The 21,975-nt window shown below is 53.1% G+C and overlaps 1 protein-coding gene and 1 non-coding gene across 2 annotated transcripts; one reads left to right on the top strand and one right to left on the bottom strand.

Annotated features, from left to right (window-relative positions):
• The first annotated feature begins 1,072 nt into the window (after positions 1 to 1,072).
• TRNAG-UCC (transfer RNA glycine (anticodon UCC)) lies at positions 1,073 to 1,145 on the top strand. Its single transcript has one exon. It is a non-coding gene; the product is annotated as a tRNA-Gly (tRNA).
• Positions 1,146 to 3,091: 1,946 nt separating this feature from the next.
• Positions 3,092 to 19,590, bottom strand: FGF6 (fibroblast growth factor 6). Its single transcript, XM_055396287.2, has 3 exons — positions 19,017 to 19,590; positions 17,968 to 18,071; positions 3,092 to 7,465 (listed from the first exon to the last, which is right to left on the bottom strand). Exons 1-3 carry the CDS (start codon positions 19,360 to 19,362, stop codon positions 7,289 to 7,291), a joined length of 627 nt encoding a protein of 208 aa, XP_055252262.1. The 5' UTR covers positions 19,363 to 19,590; the 3' UTR covers positions 3,092 to 7,288.
• Between the last annotated feature and the right edge of the window lie 2,385 nt (positions 19,591 to 21,975).

The raw sequence follows: 21,975 nt of genomic DNA, 5'->3' as shown, positions 1-21,975 counted from the left end.
GCCCCACAGTAACGCTGAGGGAGGACTGGGGAGGGTCAGGTTGGATGGAGAAGATCAGAGGTGGCCAGTGAGTGCTGGTGGCCACAGCTCGCTAATTCGTGGGGTGCCTCAGGAAGGATGTGAGAACAGACCATAAAGAAGGCTGAGCCCCAAAGAACTGATGCCGTCAAACTGTGGTGCTGGAGAAGACTCTTGAGAGTCTTCTCAAGAGTCAGCAAGAGAACAGCAAGGAGATCCAACCAGTCCATCCTAAAGGAAATCAACCTTGAATACTCATTGGAAGGACTGATGCTAAAGCTGAAGCTCCAATACTTTGGCCACCTGATGGGAAGAGCCAACTCATTGGAAAAGACCCTGATGCTGGGAAAGAGTGAGGGCAGGAGAGAAGGGGCAGCAGAGGATGAGATGGTTAACCATCACTGACTCAATGGACATGAGTTTGAGCAAGCTCCAGGAGATGGTAAAGGACAGGGAAGCCTGGTATGCTGCAGTCCATGGGGTCGCAGAGTCAACACAACTTAGCAACTGAATAGCAAGGAACAATTTAGGGATCAAATTTTGAACAAGAGTCCTGCTGGCTGGGATGGGATGGATGGGGGCAGGGGCGGGGCAGAGGATGGGGAAGGGTTCTGACCCGGGTTTGATCAACACAACTTAGCAACTGAACGGCAAGGAACAATTTAGGGATCAAATTTTGAACAAGAGTCCTGCTGGCTGGGATGGGATGGATGGGGGCATTGGCGGGGCAGAGGATGGGGAAGGGTTCTGACCCGGGTTTGAGCAGGTGACAGAGGAGAGGAAGGACCTGAGGGGCAGTCACTTCGTTCCCCTGGGGTCCTACTCACCGGCCCCTCTTGTCCCTCCTTCCACCCAGGAACACTCACCTGGCTCCCAGGTGCGAACTCCTCATCTGCCCTGCCGCCTCTCTGCATAATCCCCCATTGCCCACTGCCTTATCCCGTCCACACAGGACTTCCTGGGGATGCAGAGGAAGGGCAAGGGGTGCCCCTCTCAGAGGCCTCACCTGGGTCTCCAGTGAGTCAGTGATGAATTTCAGGCTGAGTGAGGAACTTCCCTGATGGTCCAGTGGTTAGGACTCCGCACTTCCACTGCTGAGAGCATGGGTTCAATCCCTGGTCAGGGAACTAAGATCCCATAAGCGGCATGATGTAGCCACTGCCCCCCAAAATGGAATTTTAGGCCAAGTGAGAGGGGGGCCCATACCTGTCCGCAGGCTTTCATAACCTGGGCACCACTGGACTGTTCTCTGTGGTCGGGGCTGTGCTGGGTACTGTAACAGCCCTGGTTTCTACCCACTAGATGCAATAAAACCCCACACCCCTACTTGTGAAGGTCAGAAATGTCTTCAGAAATCGCCTAAGGTCCTAGTTGTCCTCAGCGGAGATTATTGCCTACGTTGTGAGCATGCTCAGTCACCCAGTCGTGTGACTCTTCCCTCAGCCCCACCTGCGCCTTCAAATACCTGCAACAGCCTCCCTCCCCCAGAGCATCCATCCTCCCCTGACCTCACCCACCCACTCACTCACCTGAAGTCTGACTGACGCCCCTCACAGCTCAGCTCTCACTGGAATGGGTCCCCTTATCCACTCTGGACCCTGATCTGTGCCCCCGTGGGACCCCTGGACTTTCTCACTCATGCCTCTTAATCACAGATGGCTGAATTGTTCCTTTAATGTCTGTCTTCCTTGCTAGTATATGAGCCCACAGATGACTGATCACAGCAAGATTGCGGAGCCAGTGTGGGATCTGGGCACACAGTAGGAGCTCAGAGATGTTAACTGCATGGATACACACAAGGGTGGGATAAGGAGGGCGCAGGACCAGGTGACTCTTCCAGCAGAAAGTGAAAGTGTCTGTCACTCAGTCGTGTCCGACTCTTTTGCAACCCATGGATGGTAGCCCGCCAGGCTCCTCTTGTCCATGGGATTCTCCAGGCAAGAATATTGCAGTGGGTTGCTATGCCCTCCTCCAGGGGATCTTCCCCATCCAGGGACTGAATCCAGGTCTCCTGCATTGCAGGTGGATTCTTTACCGTCTGAGCCACCAGGGAAGCCCTCTTCCAAGGGTGTGTAGGTTTATTCAGAACCCATCATTGCTCAGCTGAAGACACACTGCCATCCCGCCCAGGGCTGTGGAGGAGGCAGAAGAGGGTGGGGTGTGGGCGCAGGAGTGAGGGTGGTGGAGGGGCTGGTGATGGTGGGGGACCGTGCACAGAAAGGAGGGAAGGGGTCTCACTCGGCTTGGTGATCATAGGCAGGAAACTTACAGTCCCTAGCCTTCTGCTTCTTTTAACCCATGAAAAGATTTTTAAAAATGATTTATAAAGTCTCTCTTGACCCAAATGTTCTACGAGTTCAGTCATCCTTATAGACCAGGGCTCTGCAATGTTGGGGTTGCCTGGGTAGATTCTTGGGCCCACCCAGGCCTAGATGCTGGGAGTGTGGCTCGAAATCTACACTTTAATACATTCACGGGTGATTTTTATATTTTTAATGCAAGTCTGCGAGAGGCTAGAGAACGGTTTCTGCCTTGTTCACTCACATGCCCGCCCCCAAATCTAGCCCAGGGCAGCCCAGAGACAGGTGCCCCCAAACTATGAATAATCCTGGACGGGCGAATATGTGGATGAGTAACGAGTGTGGCCGACGGCCCCAGAAGTGTGCGTAACCAGGCTCCTGGACACTGTGTGTGTGCACGTGCTCAGCTGTGTCCAAGTCTTTGTGACCCCAGGGATGCAGCCTACCAGGCTCCCTTGTCCATGGGATTGCCCAGGCAAGAGTACTAGAGTGGGTTGCCATTTCCCCATCCAGGGGATCTTCCCGGCCCAGGGATCGAACCTGGGTCTCCTGCATTGCAGGTGGATTCCTTATCAGCTGAGCCACCGGGGAAGCCCTCTGGCCCACCAGGGCTTCCCTGGTCTACCATGGCCGACTGTATCGTCCATCTCCCTCCTTGGCTGTATTTTCCCTTCTGTAAAACATAGAATGGATGAAGCGACCCACGTGACTACTTGTGGCCTTAAAAATCCACAGCACCATGCACTCCTGCTTTCTCTTTCCAATTTACCTCCCTCCTCAAGAGGAGAAAAAGAATCCAGAGGAGAATCAACCACAGCCCAAAGATTTGTTGTCGGTTTTAATAGGAGGGGTGGAGTCAAACAGTTTAGAGGAACGTATAAAAAGACCTTTTCCTTTTTGCTGGAACACGATATGGTTTGTGCATAGCACATACATATAAAAAAAAATAGAAGCATCACATTTTACAAGCACGTGACTGAACAAATTCTGCGTTTTCCTACCTGCTAAACCCAGGCTCTGCCCTGGGATGCAGCCTGAGGTACTGATTGATTTATATTAATAGGAAGGAGAACCCACGTAAGTCCCAGCGGTGTGGGTGCTGGAATCTGCCGTTCAGTGGGGCATCCACACACGGGTCTGTGTGAGCTGTCTGCAGGGTAGACCAGATTCGGGAGGCTGTGGGCACAGTCACTCCTGCCTCCTGTCCAGGGAAGAGGATGCACCAGTTCTGGGGCAAGCACAGATTTCAGTGTTTCCATCTGTTCTTCTGGCCCTGACCCTAACTTTCCTACCATAGGCGTTTTCCTGGGAGGCAGCACAATGAATGGTTAGGTTCTTGCTGAAAGGAGAGGGCAGAAATACTAGCGACCCACTTCGCAGGTGTGGGAGGGGTGAGTGGCAGAGAACACCTCCTTGGTGGTGAAGGACCCAGAGCCCTTGGGGGAAAGCATTGGGATAGAAAGAGGTAGGAGCGATCTAGCTTGTTTCCACACGAAAAGGGGCAAACAGGAAAGGGAGGGCAGAGAGCTCACCCCGGAGGCCAGTGACCGCGTTCGGTTTGTACTAGCAGCTGTGGCCCAGAGTGGGCAAAGGCGATAGACGTCCAACTCTGGGGGGAAGGAGACTGACACCTTACGACCGCCTGCATTTCCTTCCTCCCCTAGGACTCTCTCAGGATGAGGAAGGGTCCGAGATCCAGGACCAGAGAGGGGCGGAGCCAGCCTGGGCTGGAGAGTCCCACCTGCTTCCAGATAGGATGGAACTGGGAGAGAATTCCTGGGAAGAAAGCGATGTGTCTGAAGGAGAGAAGTTTGTCGCCTGGAACAGAGGGCAGGAGAACCTCCCCTCTTTCTTAAGCCCCAGAACAGGCCTGACCAGGGGCCTGGGGTGTGCGCTGGAGGTGCGGTGGGATGTGGGGGCGGAGGGGAGGGTATGAAGGAGAAGAATGATGGAGAGGCCATCACAGAGTTGTGTGCTGCTTTTCCACTGGGAAGTGGGGAGGGAGGGTCAGGAGGCAGTGAGAAACCTACAGGAACCAGCAGGGCGTTTTCTGGCTTCCTCTGCGGTCTGCCTATGGCTGCCGGGGAGGGGGTAGATTCTTCATGGGCTGGCCCCCCTTCTCTGTCCTGAGCTGAGCCGTCCCAGCTGCGAAGCCCCCTTCAGGGGGAGCACCTTGTTGCTCTGTGCTGCATCATTTGTTCTTGAAGGGGTAACAAGGCAGTCTCTGGGCTCCTGGAGCTCCGCCCTTGCCTGGAGCTCCTAGAGATGGTTTGTGGTAGAGCAGAGGCCATTTAGCTACAAAAACTGCATGACCTGGGGTCACAGCTCAGGATCTGGTGGAGGGAGGACCCAAGACATTCTTAGTACATGCTTGGCGGGAAGGTGGGGTCCACCTCTGTTCCCCTGCTTCTGCCACCTCCCTGCAGCCTTTTGGATCCAATGGGGCTGACAGCTGGGCCTGGGCCTCGGTTGGGGATGAGCAAGGAGAGAACTCTGCACACCTGTGCAGACCTCACTCTGTTTCTGCCCCGGCCCCGTGTCTATGGATGGGGGTTGATTTTTCCCTAAGCCTCAGTTGCCCACAGGTCAGAGGGAAAGCCCGGGGAGAATTCCTTTGGATGGGAAGGATGTTAAAGAGTCAGTGATTCAGCCGTACATCAGAGGTGATCTTTGAAGTACTGAAACACTAGTACACCATGGGTCTGGGTACCAGTGAGAACAGACGCCCACCTGCCCATAGGGACGTTGGATAACGGGTTATACTGGAGTGATGGGCATCAAGCCTGCCCGATCCTGGGCATCCCATCAGAGATGGGAGTGGACATTTGGGGAAACTCCTGGTCAGGATTTGGGCACTTTTATCAGCCTCTAGGGGGCTGCAGGAAAGATCTAGCTTCATGACTCTCCATAGAAGAGCCTTCTGCCAAGAGAGCTTAGCACGTGGGAGAGAAGGGAACCGATATTTTGGGACCTGTGACTTCCTTCTCCTCTTCAGATTGCGGACCATCTGTCCCCATCCAGACCTCCTACACGCCACTGCATCCTATCAGGAGCTGACCCACCACTCAGGTTGTGATCACATCGGTTTCCGACGTACCCTGTTAAACAGACCAGTTACTCAGGACAAGACCTCCTGAAGAACAATCCGTTTTGTCCCCTGCCTCCAAGCAGACCTACACTTGAAATATTCCAGTCAAGATGGACTGATGTTTTCCCCTTCTGCTTGACCAAGACCCCAGCTCCGTCCAGTTTCCATTCAAGACCTGGCTGCGTCCTCTCTCACCCGGAGCTCTCATTGTCTGCTGCATCTTTGCCCAGTTTGGTGCAGCCTCTTGTCCCTCCCCCAGCACATGCCTGCCCTGATATGTGCTGGGCAGAGGAGGTGACCAGCAGGGTGTCTCTCCCCTGGATCGTTAGCCCCTGCCTTCAGCTCATCCCAGCTCTATCTATAGCTGGATGCATCTGCAAATAGAGAGGTGTGTCAAAGGCGAGGATATTTGCAGCAGAGGAAGGGCTGGTCTTGCTGGCCGGGGCCTCTGAGAGTCATGGAGGGTGTCAGCTCATTTTGTAACCCGCCCGTCCACGTCCGCCGAAAATATGTGCGCTCCGACACGGGTCTCTCTGGTTTCAGATTTAGGAACGTCCCAACGGCTCAGGCATCCAAAGGCTCCAGGCGGACAACATTTATAGTCGCTTGGGGCACCTCTGCTTTAAATACTCCCAGAGGTCGGGAGGCAAGAAGGCATTGTGGCAGCAAGGAGCCGCTTCAGCTGGGCTGCTCCATTTCACCGGATTATCACTCTTCTCCTACTGTAGGGGGTCAGGGGGGCAAACTCCGGACGTCACGATGCCCAATTCCGCTGCATCCAGGCACCGGTGCGTGTGTGGGGGAGGTCGGCTGAGAAGGAAGTGAGAGTATCAGATGAGAACTTGGGTGAGTTTCCTGGACGTTGCTGGAGAGGAATTAGCATCTGAAGTCCGAAACCTCTCTACTTCCTTCATGACCTATTTTGTACCCCTCGATGCTCGCCAAAGAGGTTGCCATTATTAGGATCCTTGTCATCTGAGGTTAAAATAAGACCCGGTTCAACGTGAGGAAAAGTTACGGGCAGGCAGCCTGGCCCCAGCTTGTTCTTGGAGCCACGCACAGCTCTCGAGTCCTCTGGGCAGAAGGGCTCTTCCAGGACACCCCGTCCATTCTGCTGCTTCTAGCTGGTTTTCTACCAGTTGCCTCACACACTGCTCCGACCCTCTCCTCCAAAAAAACGGGACATCGTCTCCCCCAGCCTCCCCGACAAGGTGTCCCAGGGTCCCCAGAGCCCTCACACTCAGGATGCCTCGAGTGGCCGCTCATTCTTTCTGGTCTGCAGCTAAATCTTAGGCCAGGTCACCCTGCCCTCTCTGCACTTTAGAGGACAGTTGCTTCCTGCCCCAGCCCCCGGGGCAACCCACGTGGTCAGCAGCCTCTGAGAGGGAAGGTGATTGGAAAAAGGCAGAATGGGAGCACGCATCGATCCTGCTGGGCCAACAGGTGACATCCTTGCAGGCAGATTCTGGTGATGCCTGGAAGAAGAAACCTGTTTGGAGATGCCCAGAGGCCTCGGCTCTGATGACATACACCAAGATGTCTGTACATGTAGACCAAGATGTATATACGTCAGCACACACTCCCTCCTTTTCCAGCGCCCAGGGTCCTCTTCCACGAGTGTCTCTAGACTTTCTCCCCTCAGTCGAGGTCAGAGCGTGGGATCGATCCATTGCCATTCTAGGAGCCCATCTGCAACCCCTCCCTTGGGTGGGTCACACGCCATGGGGTCCGGTGGCTCTGGGAACTGGCTCAGGTCTCCCCCCGTCCCAAGCAGAGAAGGAGCTTGACTCAGGAGGCATAGGGGGAGGGGGGACCGCCCACTTGTGCAAAATTCCAACAGAAAAGACATTGCTTTCCACCTGTGAGCCTGCTTCCGGGGTCCTCACATCCTAGGGAGGAAGTGCGTGACAGTCATGGTGGGGGACACCTTGCTGCCCCGCTTCACCCGTCCATATTTGCTCAGCGCGATGTAGGCGCCTCGGTACAGGTCCGATTCGTAGGCATTGTAGTTGTTGGGCAGGAGGGTCTCTCTGAACTTGCACTCTTCTTGGAAGCTGGGCTGCGGAGGAAATGGACAAACGGCAGAGCATCAGTGATGAACGAAGCCCAGCAGGCCTTGGGCCCCTCGCCTCCCCGAATCGAATGACCGCTGGGAGCTCTGAGCCATCCTGGGTGAGCAGAAGCCTGGAAGCTGAAAACAGGGGGGCCTTTGGAGCTCTCGTGGGCCCCTCTCACCTGCCCACCTTTCATGATGAGAAAACTCAGGCCCAGGGGTGTGGGTGGACAGCCTGTGTCACGTGGAGAGTGGGGGTGCTCCGGACTGCCGGTCGCGGACACTTAGTCTACTGAACATCTGGATGATAATTTATTATGTTCAGAGTCGTCACCAGGAAGGGACAGAAGCTGTCTTCTCAAGCTCCCTGGGAGAGGATCTAGTGCAGCAGGACTGAGAAGTGGGGTTTGGTCAGTGGCTTCACTTGTGTGACCTTGGGGCAGCCGGATCCCCTCCAGACCTGTTTTCTCTGCACACCACGTGCTGGGGGACCATCAGGAGGGGCAGGCGAGTGGAGGTTGAGATGGATGACTTTCTAAGGCCTTCCCAGCACACCTGCATCTGGAAGGTGTCATTCTTTCTCCAGTTGGATCCCTCATCCCATCTTTCCCAGGTTAAGGCCCAAGTGTGCTGCCCCTTAAAAGGCCCATCCTTGGCTTTGATTTTGAGCCTAGAGGTGCCTGGTGTCACCTGTGCATGCGTGCTGAGTCATGTCCGACTCTTGGTGAACCCATGGACTGTAGCCCACCAGGCTCCTCTGTCCATGGGATTCTGCAGGCAAGAACACTGGAGTGGGGTGCCATTCCCTCCTCCAGGGGATCTTCCTGACCCGGGGATCGAACCCATGTCTCGTTTTGTCTCCTGCATTGGCAGTGGGTTCTTTACCACTGAGCCACCTGGGAAGCCCTGGTGCCCCCTTGGAATCCACTGTTCTCCAGAGAAAGGCAGGAATGAGATGGTGATGAGCAGAGACTTTATGGGGAACAGAACTTGGTCCCCTCTGGGACCCGTGGTGCCACGGAGTCTGGGGCTAGTGATGAAGGGCCCCCTCTGGAGCGAGTTGTGTGAGGACAGCCTGTTCAGAAACTGAGGGCCAGGCTTCCCATCACACATTGACAAGTTCAGCCCCAATAAATCACCCAAGTCCTCCTTTATTCCTAGAAAAGAGAGGGTCCTCCATTCAAGCCCACCCGGGTCACTGCCCCCGGCTCGGGGGATTTCTGGGCTTCGGGTGGGGTTCGCTCCCTTGGGGGGCCAGAAAGCCTGGGACCTGGTCTTTAGAGAAATGCAGAATGAAACTGAGATAGAGTTAAGCATAATACCTGACTCCTTCCTGCCGACTGAGGCCATCGGCTATAAAAAACCCACTCAATGGCTGAGCGACTGTGCCAGGGGTGTCGTCTGACCTTCTCAAGAGGAATCGTACTACGAGTGCCTGGCTTTACCCTGCCGGCATGGGGTGGACGAGAGCCTCTTTCTCTGATGAACGAGGGTGATGAGCTGGCTCCTCAGGACTCCGAGTGGACCAGTCTGACAGCACTGAAAACAATGCGCCATCCCAGGGGACTCCCAGTTCCCTGAGACAAGGACTCTGTCCTTTTGAGCAGGTGACACTGGATGAATGGTGCTCTAATAGGGGCTCATGGATGCCCACAAAGGGATAGCTCTTGGATGCAGCGAGAGCCAGTGAGGGGCAATGGGCATCGTCTAGGTAATACATTGGGTACCACTCACCCATCGCTTTGCTACCTCATCACTGAATGAAGGCCTCCCCTCTTTCCCTCTCACACCCCTGGGTTCCTGTTGACAAGGCACCTTCCCGTGATGTTCATTTCCTTGCGATGACTCTGCAAGTCTGCACCAGCCATGTCAACTGGCTTCTGAATATCGCACCAGGGAGTTCTGTTTTTCACAAGTTTTTATCTTTCTTGTTATGGGTACGCAAAAATATTTACAGAATGAAGAAAGGAATGTCCCAAAGTAGGAAAAAGAAGCTAATCAAAGTAGGCGAAGCGTATGTGACGATTCACCTCTTATTTACCTATGTGAATTTGGCAAGTGATTCTACCTCCTAAACCTCAGCTTCCTCATCTGTAAAATGGGAGCAGTGAGGCCAATTCTGTCATAGAATTGGAGGAAGCATTCACTGAAATGATGCATGGAGAGTCCTTGGTATAAGGCTTCGCACACAGCAAAGTAAAAAATAATTGTAGTTGCCATAATGATTCTCCTCCAACTGATTCATAGATTAGTTGAAAGTAAAAGCACTAAAGGCTTTGTCTTACCCGGGGTCATCATTCCTGTAAACTTGCTGTGGGGGCTTCCCTGGTAGTCTAGTGGTTAAGAATCCACCTGTTAATGTAGGGGACAGAGGTTTGGTCCCTGGTCTGGGAAGATTCCATGTACCCTGGAGCAACTGAGCCCGTGAGCCACAGCTATTGAGCCTGTGTTCTAGAGTCTGGGAGTGGCAACAGCTGAAGCCTGCACACTCTAGAGCCCGTGCTCCAAAACAAGAGAAGCCACCTCAGTGAGAAGCCCGCAAAGCACAACGAAGAGCAGACCCCGCTCTCCACGTTTAGAGACATGTCCCTGCAGCAGCCAAGACCCAGAGCAGCCAAAAATAAATAGTTTTTAAAAAGTTGCGGTGGGTTGTAGGACAGCTTAGCTTCTAAGCCCTGCATTTATTGCCTGAGTGATGGTAGGGGGTGAGCCTGGGCGAGAGGGGCACAGAGCTGATCGGGTTCTGGTCCCGCACTCCTGGGGCTTCTCGGGACACACGAGGGCGGGGTAACCACAGGACCTAAGGCTGTCCATGGGCAAAGCTTCAGGAAAAAGTGAATTCAGGATCAATGGTCAAAGTTGAGCAGAAATAATGATGCATGAATTAACAGTCTGGTGCAGCTCAACAAACAATACGATCCAGAAGTAAATCCAAACATGAACATAAAATGCATATAAAATAAAAGTGGCAATTCCAATCACTGGAGAAAACATGGTGTTGGAACAACTGGATACTATCTTATATAATAATAATAATGGAATAATAATAAAATTTGATGTATGATTTTATTCCTAACTCTAAAATAAATTCCAAAGGGACAAGTATTTAAATGCTAAAAAGAGAAACTAAAGGAGAATTCCCTGATGGCCTAGCGGCGCTTTCACTGCCAAGGCCCGGGTTCAATTCCCAGTCTGGAAACTGATATACCACAAGCCATGCAGGCAGGACCAAAAACTAAAGAAAAAAAGAGAGACAAGAATCTTAAAAAAAAAAAGTCAGAAAGCTCTTTCTACGCAGGACACAAAAAACTGGAGGCCATTATAAAACCCAAGAGGAATAAATTAGACTTCTGCCTGGAAAAAAGAAGTCACCTTAAAGAAAATAAGAATGTAAAGAGCAAACTGAATAAAAAAATATTTACAGTGCATTATACTTTATAATATACTTTGCAATAGATTGAATTTTGTTACTATATTCAGAACCATGGACTGACTGAAAAATGGATATTTATAGACAGATAGTTCGCAGAAGGAAATACAAGTGGCATTTAAACAAAAGAAAATGTGCCTAACAGAAAAAAAGTGAAAGGGTTAGTGGCTCAGTCGTGTCCGACTCTTTGTAACCCCGTGGACTGTAGCCCGCCAGGCTCCTCTGTCCATGGGATTCTCCAGGCCACAATACTGGAGTGGGAAGCCATTCCCTTCTCCAGGGGATCTTCCCAGCCTGGGAACCTGGGTCTTCTGCATTGCAGGCAGATTCTTTACCATCTGAGCCACCAGGGAAGCCCTAAAGGAAACATAACCACAGTATGAGATCACATTTGTAATTGTTGGGTTGCAAAGAGAACTGTGTTTGATAAGAGACTTTCATTGGTGAGGGCATGGGGACTAGGGGTTCTCATTGGATGTGTTGGTATTTGCATTGTTATAACTTCTGTCAAGAGAAAATTTACACTATTTGTCAGAATAATGTAATAACTATAATTTTATAGCACTTCCACTTTTAGGAATTTATCTTACAGGTTCACTCCCACTTGTGTATAAAAGTCACACACTGCAGCATCATTTTTAACAGTGAGAGACCGAAAACAGCCTCAGGGTCTATCAGGCAGGCGATACTTAGCTCAGTGATGGGACAGCCACACACAGAATGCTCTCAGTCATAAAAAAACCAGAACCCCTGTGTGCACTGTTTTGAGATGGCCCCTAAGGCATATGGTTCAGTGAAGAAGCAAGATTCAAACAGTGTGGGGAGTTTGCTCCTGTTTGTGTGATTTTAAAATATGATGCCAACATAAGCACACACACAGGGATGCTGGTTCTTCTAGGTCCTAGGATGGTTGGCACGTGAGGCCTAGTGACAGTGCTGTCCTGGGGAGAGTCTGGGTCTTTGAGACAACAGTGAAAGGGAGGAACTTCCCTGGTGGTCCAGTGGTTGGGACTCTGAGCTCCCAATGCAGGGGACATGGGTTCGATCCCTGGTCAGGGAACTAAGATCCCATATGCTGCACGGCATGGCCAAAAGAACCCCCCAAAAAACAAAAAAACAGTGAGAGTGAGACTTCATTTACATGGTGTATTCTTTTGCACCTCCCCACCCCTTAAACCATGTTCATGTATTGATATTACCTTGTCATGTTAGTGGATTAGTGAAAAAGGGGAGGGAATTGAGGATGGAAGATGGCCCAGAAAATGGACTGGGAGAAGCTTTGTATCAGAGATTGATCTGTGCTCTCCCTCTAGTCCTGTCTAGCCCCCTGACCACCCACCAATCGATTCTAACTTTTTACGACCCTGGAGAGCAGCCTGCCCGCCAATTTCCAGGAGAATTCATTTCTGATCTAAACGGTGGTTAAGGGAGAGGTTTCATGTGAGGTTTGCAAACTCTGATTCCCTCATGGCTCAGATGGTAAAGCCTTTACCCACAATGAGGGAGACCTGGGTTCGATCCCCTGGAGAAGGAAATGGCAACCCTCTCCAGTATCCTTGCCTAGAAAATTCCATGGATGGAGGAGCCTGGTGGGCTACAGTCCATGGGATCGCAAAGAGTTGGACATGACTGAGTGACTTCACTTTCTTTGCAAACTCTAGAGAGGGAATCAGATCTTGGGGCAGAGGTCTTGGCGGACAGGACAGGAAGAGAGAGGAATTGAGCTAGATTGGAGCCAGAAATTCAGAGCATTTGCCCTGATCCAGTAGAAGAATCTCGCTTTTGCTGAGGTCTAGATCTTCTAAAACGTATTTGTTTAGATGTGCACGATGTGGTGTTATACGTGGTGCTTTGGTCTCTGCTCATCAGGTTTGATGATTCAATTTCCTTCCCCAACTTTTCAGAAGGTCTCTGACCTCCGTCGCTTTGCTCCAGCCCACCTCATGTCGCCAGCCTACCCCGTATTGTGTTAGTTGCTGAGTCGTGTCATGGTCTTTGCGACCCCACGGACTGTAGCCCGCCAGGCTCCTCTGTCCATGGGATTCTCCAGGCAAGAACACTGGAGTGGGTTGCCATGCCCTTCTCCAGGGGAGCTTCCCGACCCAGGGATCGAACCCAGGTTTTTCATATTGCAGGCAGATTTTTTACTGTCTGAAGCCTTCCCCAGAATTCTGTGTGAATCCAAAGTGAGGAGAGACATGGATGAAGTTGCTTGAAAGCGTCTCTGCCTCTCCCTGGCCCCTTCCTCTCTGAGCCCCTCTGCTCCATCCCTGGTGTTCAGGTGGCCACGCGGCTGGGGGCAGGAGGCCGAGACTGTGGCCCTGAACTCTTCCCTCCAGCCCGATGCTCCACGGCCCCATGGATGCTCAGGCTGGCATCGGGACCATCCCCTCGCTTCATCTCACCGTTTGTGTCCCCGAGCCAAGTCTCGTGGCTCAGGAATGTTGGCTCCTCAGCTCTGGTGAGAAAAGCCAAGCGAACGCCGTGTTAAGAAAAGCAGCTACCGTATATTATTACTTGAACAAATGAAAATAATTCCCCCGGATCACATTGCCGGGGCCTGCCAGGCCCCAAGCTCCAGCCTGACAATGTCTTAAATTCCATGTAGGTCTAATCGGACTTCTGAGGACCCGAGATCTAAAACGTTTGCTCTGGCAGTGGAGAAGGGGTGTTTTGCAGGGGTGGGTGGGACATACAGGGGTCTTGGCGTGAGTTACCGCTGGCAGAAATTCCCCTCAGAGTCTGAGGTGGACCAGAAAGCCATCCCAGACTGTGGTCTTTGTTCAATAGGTCACCGGACTGATGGAAGTGTCTCCTTGTCTTTAAAGTTCTTTCTTCTAGGGCTTCCCAGGCCATAAGCCCTCTTTACTGCTGGTTGTCTATGGGCGTGTGAGTTGGGGAGGGGGTTGCATGGATAAGGAGGGGGAAGGTGAGAAAAAACCCAGAGAACTCTTTGTCCCAAGACCCTCTCCTCCTGGAGCACAACTGCTGCTTTCTCGGTCCCTAGCTGAAATGGAGAAACAGCACCTCCCGGCTCTGAAGACGCCTGTCCTTTCTAATCCCTGTTCCTAACACACAATTGCATTGGCAATTTAGAAGCGTTTGAAGATGCCTCCACCGGGCCTGCTGGGCTTCTCACTCCTCATTCCTGCATCGCCCTGGGTAGCAGGCAGGCTGCAGACAAAGCCATTTGGCACTGTCTGCAGGGCTCCCCGGGCCCCTGGCTGCAGCACAAGCCGCCCCCAGCTCTGGGGGCCCATCTCTGACCCTTCCATATACTGTTAGCACCAGTGACCCTTTGTCCCATCTGCTCAGACTCCATCTCCCGCTACAGGAGAGAAGCAGCAAAGAGCAAGAGAAAGACCTGGTCCTCCCCAGGTAATAACCAGGTTAACGCCCCAGGAAATAACCGAAGGCCTCTGTGGGTGAAACAAATGCTGTGCTTTGCCTGTTGTCAAGATGCCATTGATGAAAAGGATGGAGACAGTTATACTGAGTAAAACCAAAATCACTGAGAAGCATACCTGAACTCCTAGTAGCTTTTCGTCACTATGTACTTTTCTCAGCTGAAGGATTCTAACAGTCAGGTGGAGATCTTTGATTTTTTTTTTCTTTTTTAATTTGAAAAAGATCAAGGAGATTGGAAGTCACTGATTGCTGCCTCCGTCCCCATCAGAGGAAGCAGAGGTCTGGGCTCAGAGATTGTTAGAGACTTTGCCGGAAGTAAGATAGTGGCTGGAGGCTAGGAGCTGAAACCCGGGTGTCAGTCTGCACAGCTGGTGCGTTTCTGCTGCAGGCCTAGGGCATCACCTGTGGAGGCAGGTCTGCACACAAACCTGATTCACCTGAGACCTCAGAGACCCAGGGTCCCATCTTCAAAACGGGGTGACAATCAGACGTGCCTCCCAGCTGTGCCGGGGGGTACTGCCCAGAGAGCATCCCTAGGGCACCTGGCAAACAGTAGGTGCTCAATATAGGGGAGCTGTTTAATATTGTCTAAACACTGTCACAGGCTCTGCACCCCTCCTTCCAAGGGATGAGACCCATGGGAGCCCACTCTCTAGGTGGGTTTTCTTGGCGCTTATTTTCCTACCTTGGATTTTCCCGTAAAGAATCTGCCTGCAATGCAGGAGACGTGGGTTCAATCCCAGGTTGGGAAGATCCCCTGGAGAAGGGAATGGCAATCCATCCCAGTATTCTTGCCTGGAGAATCCTATAGACAGAGGAGCCTGGTGGACTACAGTCCATGGAGTCGTAAGAGTCTGACATGACCTAACGACTAACACCGTATACTCATTTTCCTACCTTGCTCCCTGCCCCTCCCTCTGTCTCTCCCCCCAGCAGGGGTCCTCACCCCCCAGAAGAAACCCTGCTCAGGGACCCCAGTAGCAGCTGAGCATGCAGGGAAGGGAGACAGCTCCAGGGGCTTAAAGGGAAATGGTGTGAATGAAATCACCATCCACCAGGAGTCTTCCTGGCTCCGGGATCAGTTGGCAATTGTTCTTTCAGACTGTGATAACAGCCCCTGGGGGGCACTGCAGGGTGGGGGAGGGAGTTCAGGAGCATCTGGTGGTGGGTCTGGGACTCCAGGGAGGACCATCTCCCCTCCAAGAAGGCGCCCTTGGGCAGATCCCCCTGGGAGGTATATGAGGGGAGGAGATGGAGGTGTAGACGGTGGGCAGGGCTCCTCCCAGGGGAGCCACCCTTTTTCCTGGACTTTGTCTCTTAGGTGAGTTCTGTGGACCCCCTTTGAAGTCATCTACCCAGGAGTGAGGGTCAGGGGTGTCTGGAGCATCAGGGGTTAGCCTATGCTTCAGAGCCTCCCCATCCTCGTGGTCCCGGAATGCTCTGTCCACTCCCAGCGCTGCTGCTGGTCCCAGCCTCCCTGGCTTCTCCTACGGGGACTCCAGGTTTCAAGTGGGAAGTGGACACACTGACCCTCTGTTTGTGCCCTTCCCCCACCTTACAGTTAAATTTCTTTCAGGATAAGGAGAAAGAAATACTAAATAGCTTGTTAAGGACGGTGGCAGAGATAAGGGTTGATAGAATCTGTGCTTCCTTCCAAAAGATTCACATTGTGGAGAAGCTCAGAGCCAATGGCCCCCATTCCTGGCTCTGCAATCAGTGGGATCCAGGCAACACTCAGGTGGCTGGGAATGGCTGTTGGGGACCATCTGCTGTACCGGGTGGGGCACTGGCTCCATCAAAGCCCTGCTGGCCCCAGGGGCCTCCCGCCCTCTCCATCACACACGCAGAGAGTGGTGAAAAGGACATCTGAGGATCCCCGTCGCAGACTGGTTTCATCTCCCGGCAGCCCTCAGCGCTGGTGTGACGCTCGGCCAGCGAGGATTCCCTGCCCTGCAAAGCCCATGTAGCCTGGTGGCCCCTAAGCCTGCTTGCACCTCAGAAATACCTGGGAAACTTAAAGAATAAAAACCAATATATGCAGGCCCCCCAATCCAGCCCTAATGACTGAGCATCTCAGAAATCTGGCCTGTGACAAGTTCCCAAGGTGGTGTGGATGCAGAGATTCCTCCCAGGAGACTCATCTCTAGCAGGAGGGGGGCAGAGCCCGTGGCAGTGTTGAGACAACACAAATGACTCCCCTGTATTGAGCACCTACTGTTTGTCAGGAGCCCTGGGGATGCTCTCTAAGCACTATTCCCCAGCAGCCCCGAGAGGTGCATCTGATCTTCAACCTCACTTTGCAGGTGGGACCCCGGGTCTGTGTGCAGACCTGCCTCTGTGCTCTGCAGGTGATGCCTGCAGGCCCTCAGCAGAAGCGTCTCCTCTCAAGGTACAGACTAGGACGCAGTTCCAGCTCCAGCCTCCCTGCCCTCCAGTACTTGTCCTCAGAGGCTCACTGATTCTGATGCACGCCTTGTCTCCACACACACCAATCCAGACAGAGAGGTGTTAGCGCTGCAGATCACAGGCTGAGGCCACTTGGGCTCCCGCTTCGGGTATTTCACAGACCTGGTCTGTTGGGACAGCCTCCCTGGATGCCGGCCCCGGGTCCCAGAGCCTCCACATTCACTTCCTGCTCCCATCTGCCCCCACGCAGGGGTAGAACGGCCCTCCACACCCTCCCCAGAAATAGTCACTCTGCTATTCCTTGACCGTGGCTCACAGGTCTTCCTTTTTAGCCGTCTTATTTCAGTCGTGAGAACTCCCAGTGTCTCTGCCTTCATAGGAATGCTTTCCCCGTCCACGTTTTGGAATATGCCAAAATTATGGGCTGGGAGACCCAGGAAGGAAGGGGTCAGAGAGAGCAGAGAAGTGGGGAAACGTGAAAGTTGGGGAGGTTAACCCAAGTGCTAGCATTGCCCCCACCAGCAGTGACGGGTGATGGGAGAAGGCAGAGTGGGGGCTGGTGCCAGCCCAGTGGGTACAGTGGGGGGCATGCTTCTCTGGCGCCAGGGATCAGAGGTCAGAAGGATTAAAACCTTAAAGTGAGATGTCTATGCACCGATAAAGGTGAGGAAAAGAGCTTCATTTCTTCTCCCCGAGCTGTGCTCGTGGCTGGAGTGTGGCTCATGGGCGCAGCGTGTCTAGGCTGAAACACAGGTCTGCTTCTCTGGGCCTCTCCAGCTCAGGGACTGACCGTAAGCTTGGACAGCAGCTTTATGCAGAACTCCGGCTTCCCTTGGACCCTATGGCCCTCTGAGCTACGGTTCCTATCTTGCTACAAGGCTCCGACAGGTGGGATCAACAAAAACATGATCCAGCACAGAGCTGCAAGCACCTCACTCGCACCGGCTCCTCCCACAGCCCCCTCCTCGTTCTAGATAAATACGCATATCTCTGCTCAAGAGTTTGCATTACTTTCTTCAATTGCACACTCTTCAGGCCTCATGCAGGGGCTTCCCGGGTGGCTCAGTGGTAAAGAGTCCACCTGCCAATGCAGGAGGTGCGGGTTCGATCACCGAGTCGGGAAGATCCCCTGGAAGAGGAAACGGCAACCCACTCCAGCCTGGAGAATCCCATGGACAGAGGAGCCTGGCAGACACGACTGAGCGACTGAGCACGCACGCAGGCCTCGTGCAGCCTGAAGCTTCCCCTGGCCTGATGGACTCACCGTGGCGTATAATTTTCCTTTACTGTTCATGGCGACGAAGAGGGCGCTCTTCACCCCAAAGAGGCTCACCACACCTCGCTCCACCGTGGAAATCTCCAGCAGGCCTGCCAAATAGACGGGGGCTGTGTTACCCCAGGATTGTGCAAAGCACAGTGGGATGTCAACCTAAAGGTGACCCCCCCAAGGGCATCTAGGCCAACCCTCCTGCTTCCAGAAAGTCAGGCCTTCTATCGCCTCCACCCTGATCTCACTTTAGGAGCTGGGTTGCCAGTCTGGTCCATTCTACCGAACTGTTAACAATCGAGTTTTGCAAGGGGGAAGTTCTGACATGGGAGTTAGAGATCCCAGTGGCCACCTGGGCATCTACCTAAGGGTAGCTTCGAATCTGGGCTTAATCACATGAGGTCTTTGGCATGGATTAAAAAAAAGTAAATTCTGATTAGCTTTGTTTAAAATGTCTCCTTGCATTTCAACACATCTCAGCCCATCTAATCGTGCAAACACTGCAGCCACACAGAATCTGACGGCTGCCCTGGATTCTCCAGCCCCATCCCCTCCTGGGGATAGCCCATCTAGACAGCAACCCACCAACTTGTAGGGCGGGCGTGGGGGTTGGGGGCAAGCTGAACTAGAGAAAAGAACAAGCTGCAGCTGGAAATTTTGCAAACGACTTGCCTTTCCTCTCAAAGAGGGAAGCAAAATAAAAAGCAGCTCACATCTAATCTGGTCTAAGCATCCTTGGCAGTTCTCTCCACCCTCATTTTGTGGCTCTCCCTGGCTGGGGGTTCCCGGTGGTCCTACGAGGCCATGGCTATGCCTGAAATACTGAAGAAATTAATGCCGCAGGGGCTCTGTGGGCTGATGTCAGAGGATGCTCAGACCTCTGCCTATGCATCCTGCAGGAGCAAAGCGAGTTCGGGGAGGTGGCTAAGCTAGTGGGCACCCAAGTGGAGAATCCCCCTTCCCCCTGCATCACAGGACCCCAGGCGCCAGAGACCTGCTGGAGCCCCAGCCCCCAGCTTCCCCAGCTGGCTGCGGCTGGTACTCACTGTATGGGTCCTCCTCGTGGGTCCCACTGATCCGGCCGTCGGGGGGCACCTGAAGGTGGAAGCCGATGCCCACGTTGCAGTACAGCCTCCGCTGCCGCTTGATCCCCACCAAGTAGCCACTCTCCCAGTTCACACCGGCGATCTCTCCGGCCAGCCCAGCCCGAGACCTGGACAGCAGGGTGCCCCAGCCCCTCGAGGCCAGCAGCGTGCCGTTGGCTCGGGTGCCCGTGGGAGAGGGCACCACCATGCCCACTAGGACGCCGAGGAAGACGAGAGCCCGCAGCGTGCCCTGCGGACGTCCTGCTCCCCGGGACATAGTGATGAGCAGCGTCTGTCCCCGGGCCATCCACCTTGCCTCTCAGGCACGTGGTCAGAATTAATGGCCCTAAAAATACCGCCCTTCTTGTTTTTCTCCCCTCGGCATGGCGGCAGGGGCTTATTTTTGGAAGGCAGTTGAAGGCTGCTGACATGAAACCAAAGCCGGCTTTGGGCACTTGGGTCTGGAGCAGAGGGACCCAGGCTGAGCCGCGGCCGGTAGGGACCATGGCTTGGGGACGCTGCCTGGCTGGCCCGCTCGCTCCGACCCGAGTTGATTATATCGGATCGGACCTGTCTTTATAGTTCAGCTGCCCGGCCCTCCCCGCCACCCATCATCACCCTGACGTCAAGTGGCCCAGCTCACTTATCCAGGGCTGTAACATTAACCTGCTCCAGGGCCTGGCTGCCTCCCCAGACCCCCGGCACCCTCCCCACACCCCACAGGTTCTGGGAGCCGCTGTCATTCCAACTATGAGGCAGGAATGAAGTGGGCAGGGCGCACCTCTGAGGGAGGGGGAGTTGGCTGGGGGCCCAGGGGAAGAGGGAGGCGAGAGGCCACCCAGGACCCAAATCGGGCAGAAGTCCTTGGCCTGGCAGCGCTGGCTTCCTTATTTAGAGGGCAAAGGGTAAAGCCAGGGGTGGGGGAGGCGTGGTGGCGGGTGATGACCGGGGCCTTTGAGTCACACTGTTCATGGAAAGAGCTCATGGTTGAGGGCCACCGAGGCCGGGAGGATGCTGGAAGGCTGCACCCCTTTAGCAAGAAAGGACAGGGATTGGGCGGGGGACTCCAAGGGTCTTGAGGATTGTGGAGGGAGGTGGGGCTAGGGTTGGGCTTCTGTTCTCCACACAGTCCTGGCGTGCAACCAGCCAGAGGGTAGGAGCTGTGTCCAGCCCTGGACAGAGTCACCGGCCCTTTTCCTACTGGGGTTCACCTTTGGCATCTGACTGCTATTATTCCCAATTCAAAGATGAGGAAGTTGAGGCAGGGGCAAGCTTAAGTGACTTGCCCAAATGATGACAGCTAGTAAACTGCAAAGCCAGAACATATAAAGTCAGCTAAAGTCCAAAGCCAGTGCTTGCAACCTCTGCATGATGCTGGTTGTAGAAGTGAGATTTCCATGAATCAAGTGAGCTTGCTCTAGGCCAAGGATACATCATAGGGTCATTTCAATAGCACTCACTCACAGTGGAGGCTGCGGGCAGCGTGGGGAAGGTTTCCAGGATGAGGCCTGCTGCGCAGGGCCTTCGCTGAGAACCCACGCCTTCCCCTCAATAGTAAGCTCCAGCCTTGGCCTGGGTCCCCACCTCCAGTCCATGGTGTCCACCTGCCTTCTACCCTGCTGCTTTGTTCACCTGGATGACACTTTGGTTAGGATTTTTGCCAAGCCTTGCATGTCCGTTTTGTCCTCTCAGAATCCTTGAAGCCCAGAGGTCTTCTGTGATTACTTTCATCTGGTAAAATGTGGGGAATATTGGAGGGAATACGTGACCTTCCATTCTGCCATCGGCCTTATCCTTGGGCCCCCAGCCTCCTGGGACCCCACCCCCATCACCTGCACCACCGTCTCATCCACAAGTAAGGATTGGAACCCAGTGGGTACAGAGAGAGTCGACTATGTAAGCCTTGTTAGAAAATTAGTGTATATATATATATATATATAATTTTAAAAAGTATCTCTTTGCAAAATAGGAAGGTATTGAATAATCAAAAACAGAACTGTCAAAAAATGAGCTTTTATGTTGGGCTTCCAGGTAGATTGCGCACATTTACCCTTTCAACACCCAGGAGCGGTGGAGACATCCCCTCACCCCGGTGGCCACTTTGGAATCTTGTGTTCATGCTGCTGCTGCTTGGACTTCAGGAAGAGGCAGCCCGTCGGATGGTGAGAAGCTAGTTTGAGATGAATGAATGCTTGCCTCGGTTGATTGGAGAGGCGCACATGAGCAGGGGGCCAGAATCTCTGTGGATTTCTTCATGGACCCCATCCGCTTTGGGACCCCTTTGGAGGTGTTTCAACCATCACAAGGTGTTTGCCAAGTATCAACAAAAGTAGTGAATCTCTAGATTCGCCTCACTCCAGATTCTTTGTGCAGAGATGGTGGTTGGTGTCTTACAAAGCAACGGGCTTTGGAATGCGGGATGCCTGGATTTAAATCCTGACTCCACCACTTGTTAGTTGTGTGACCTTGGAAAATTTCTGAACCTCTCTGAGCCTCATCTGCAAAATGAGACCATTACTACACAGGGTTATTATATATTAGTGACGATATATGCAAAGGACTGGGTGCAAAACACAATACAGGCTTTTCTCAGAAACACGTTGAAAATTGCTCAACCAATTCAAGGAGGACAGACCCAAAGCGAGAAGGACCATCTCTCAGCTCAAGGATGGGAGAGACACGTGGACTTCTACTTCCTAACTGCCGGCCACCCGAGTGTATATTGTGATGGCTGCTAACATATGCAGAAGCAGGCAGCTCGGATTCCTAAAATATTCTGAAAACCAGTAATAGCTTTGGTATCGTCCCCTGTTAAATATAAAACTTAAGTAATTCATTCTATTAAAAAGCCTGGGTCTTATTTTTATCGCGTGATGTGATGAGGCCCTGTTCTAAATGCGCCTCCTGGGCCTGTCTCCAT

Source organism: Moschus berezovskii, chromosome 6 (genome assembly GCF_049115385.1).
Source record: "Moschus berezovskii isolate FMDL1 chromosome 6, NW_MosBer_1.0, whole genome shotgun sequence".
Lineage (NCBI taxonomy): Eukaryota > Metazoa > Chordata > Mammalia > Artiodactyla > Moschidae > Moschus > Moschus berezovskii.
The sequence above is the reverse complement of the archived record's forward strand: the minus strand, read 5'-3'. Positions and strand labels throughout refer to the sequence as shown.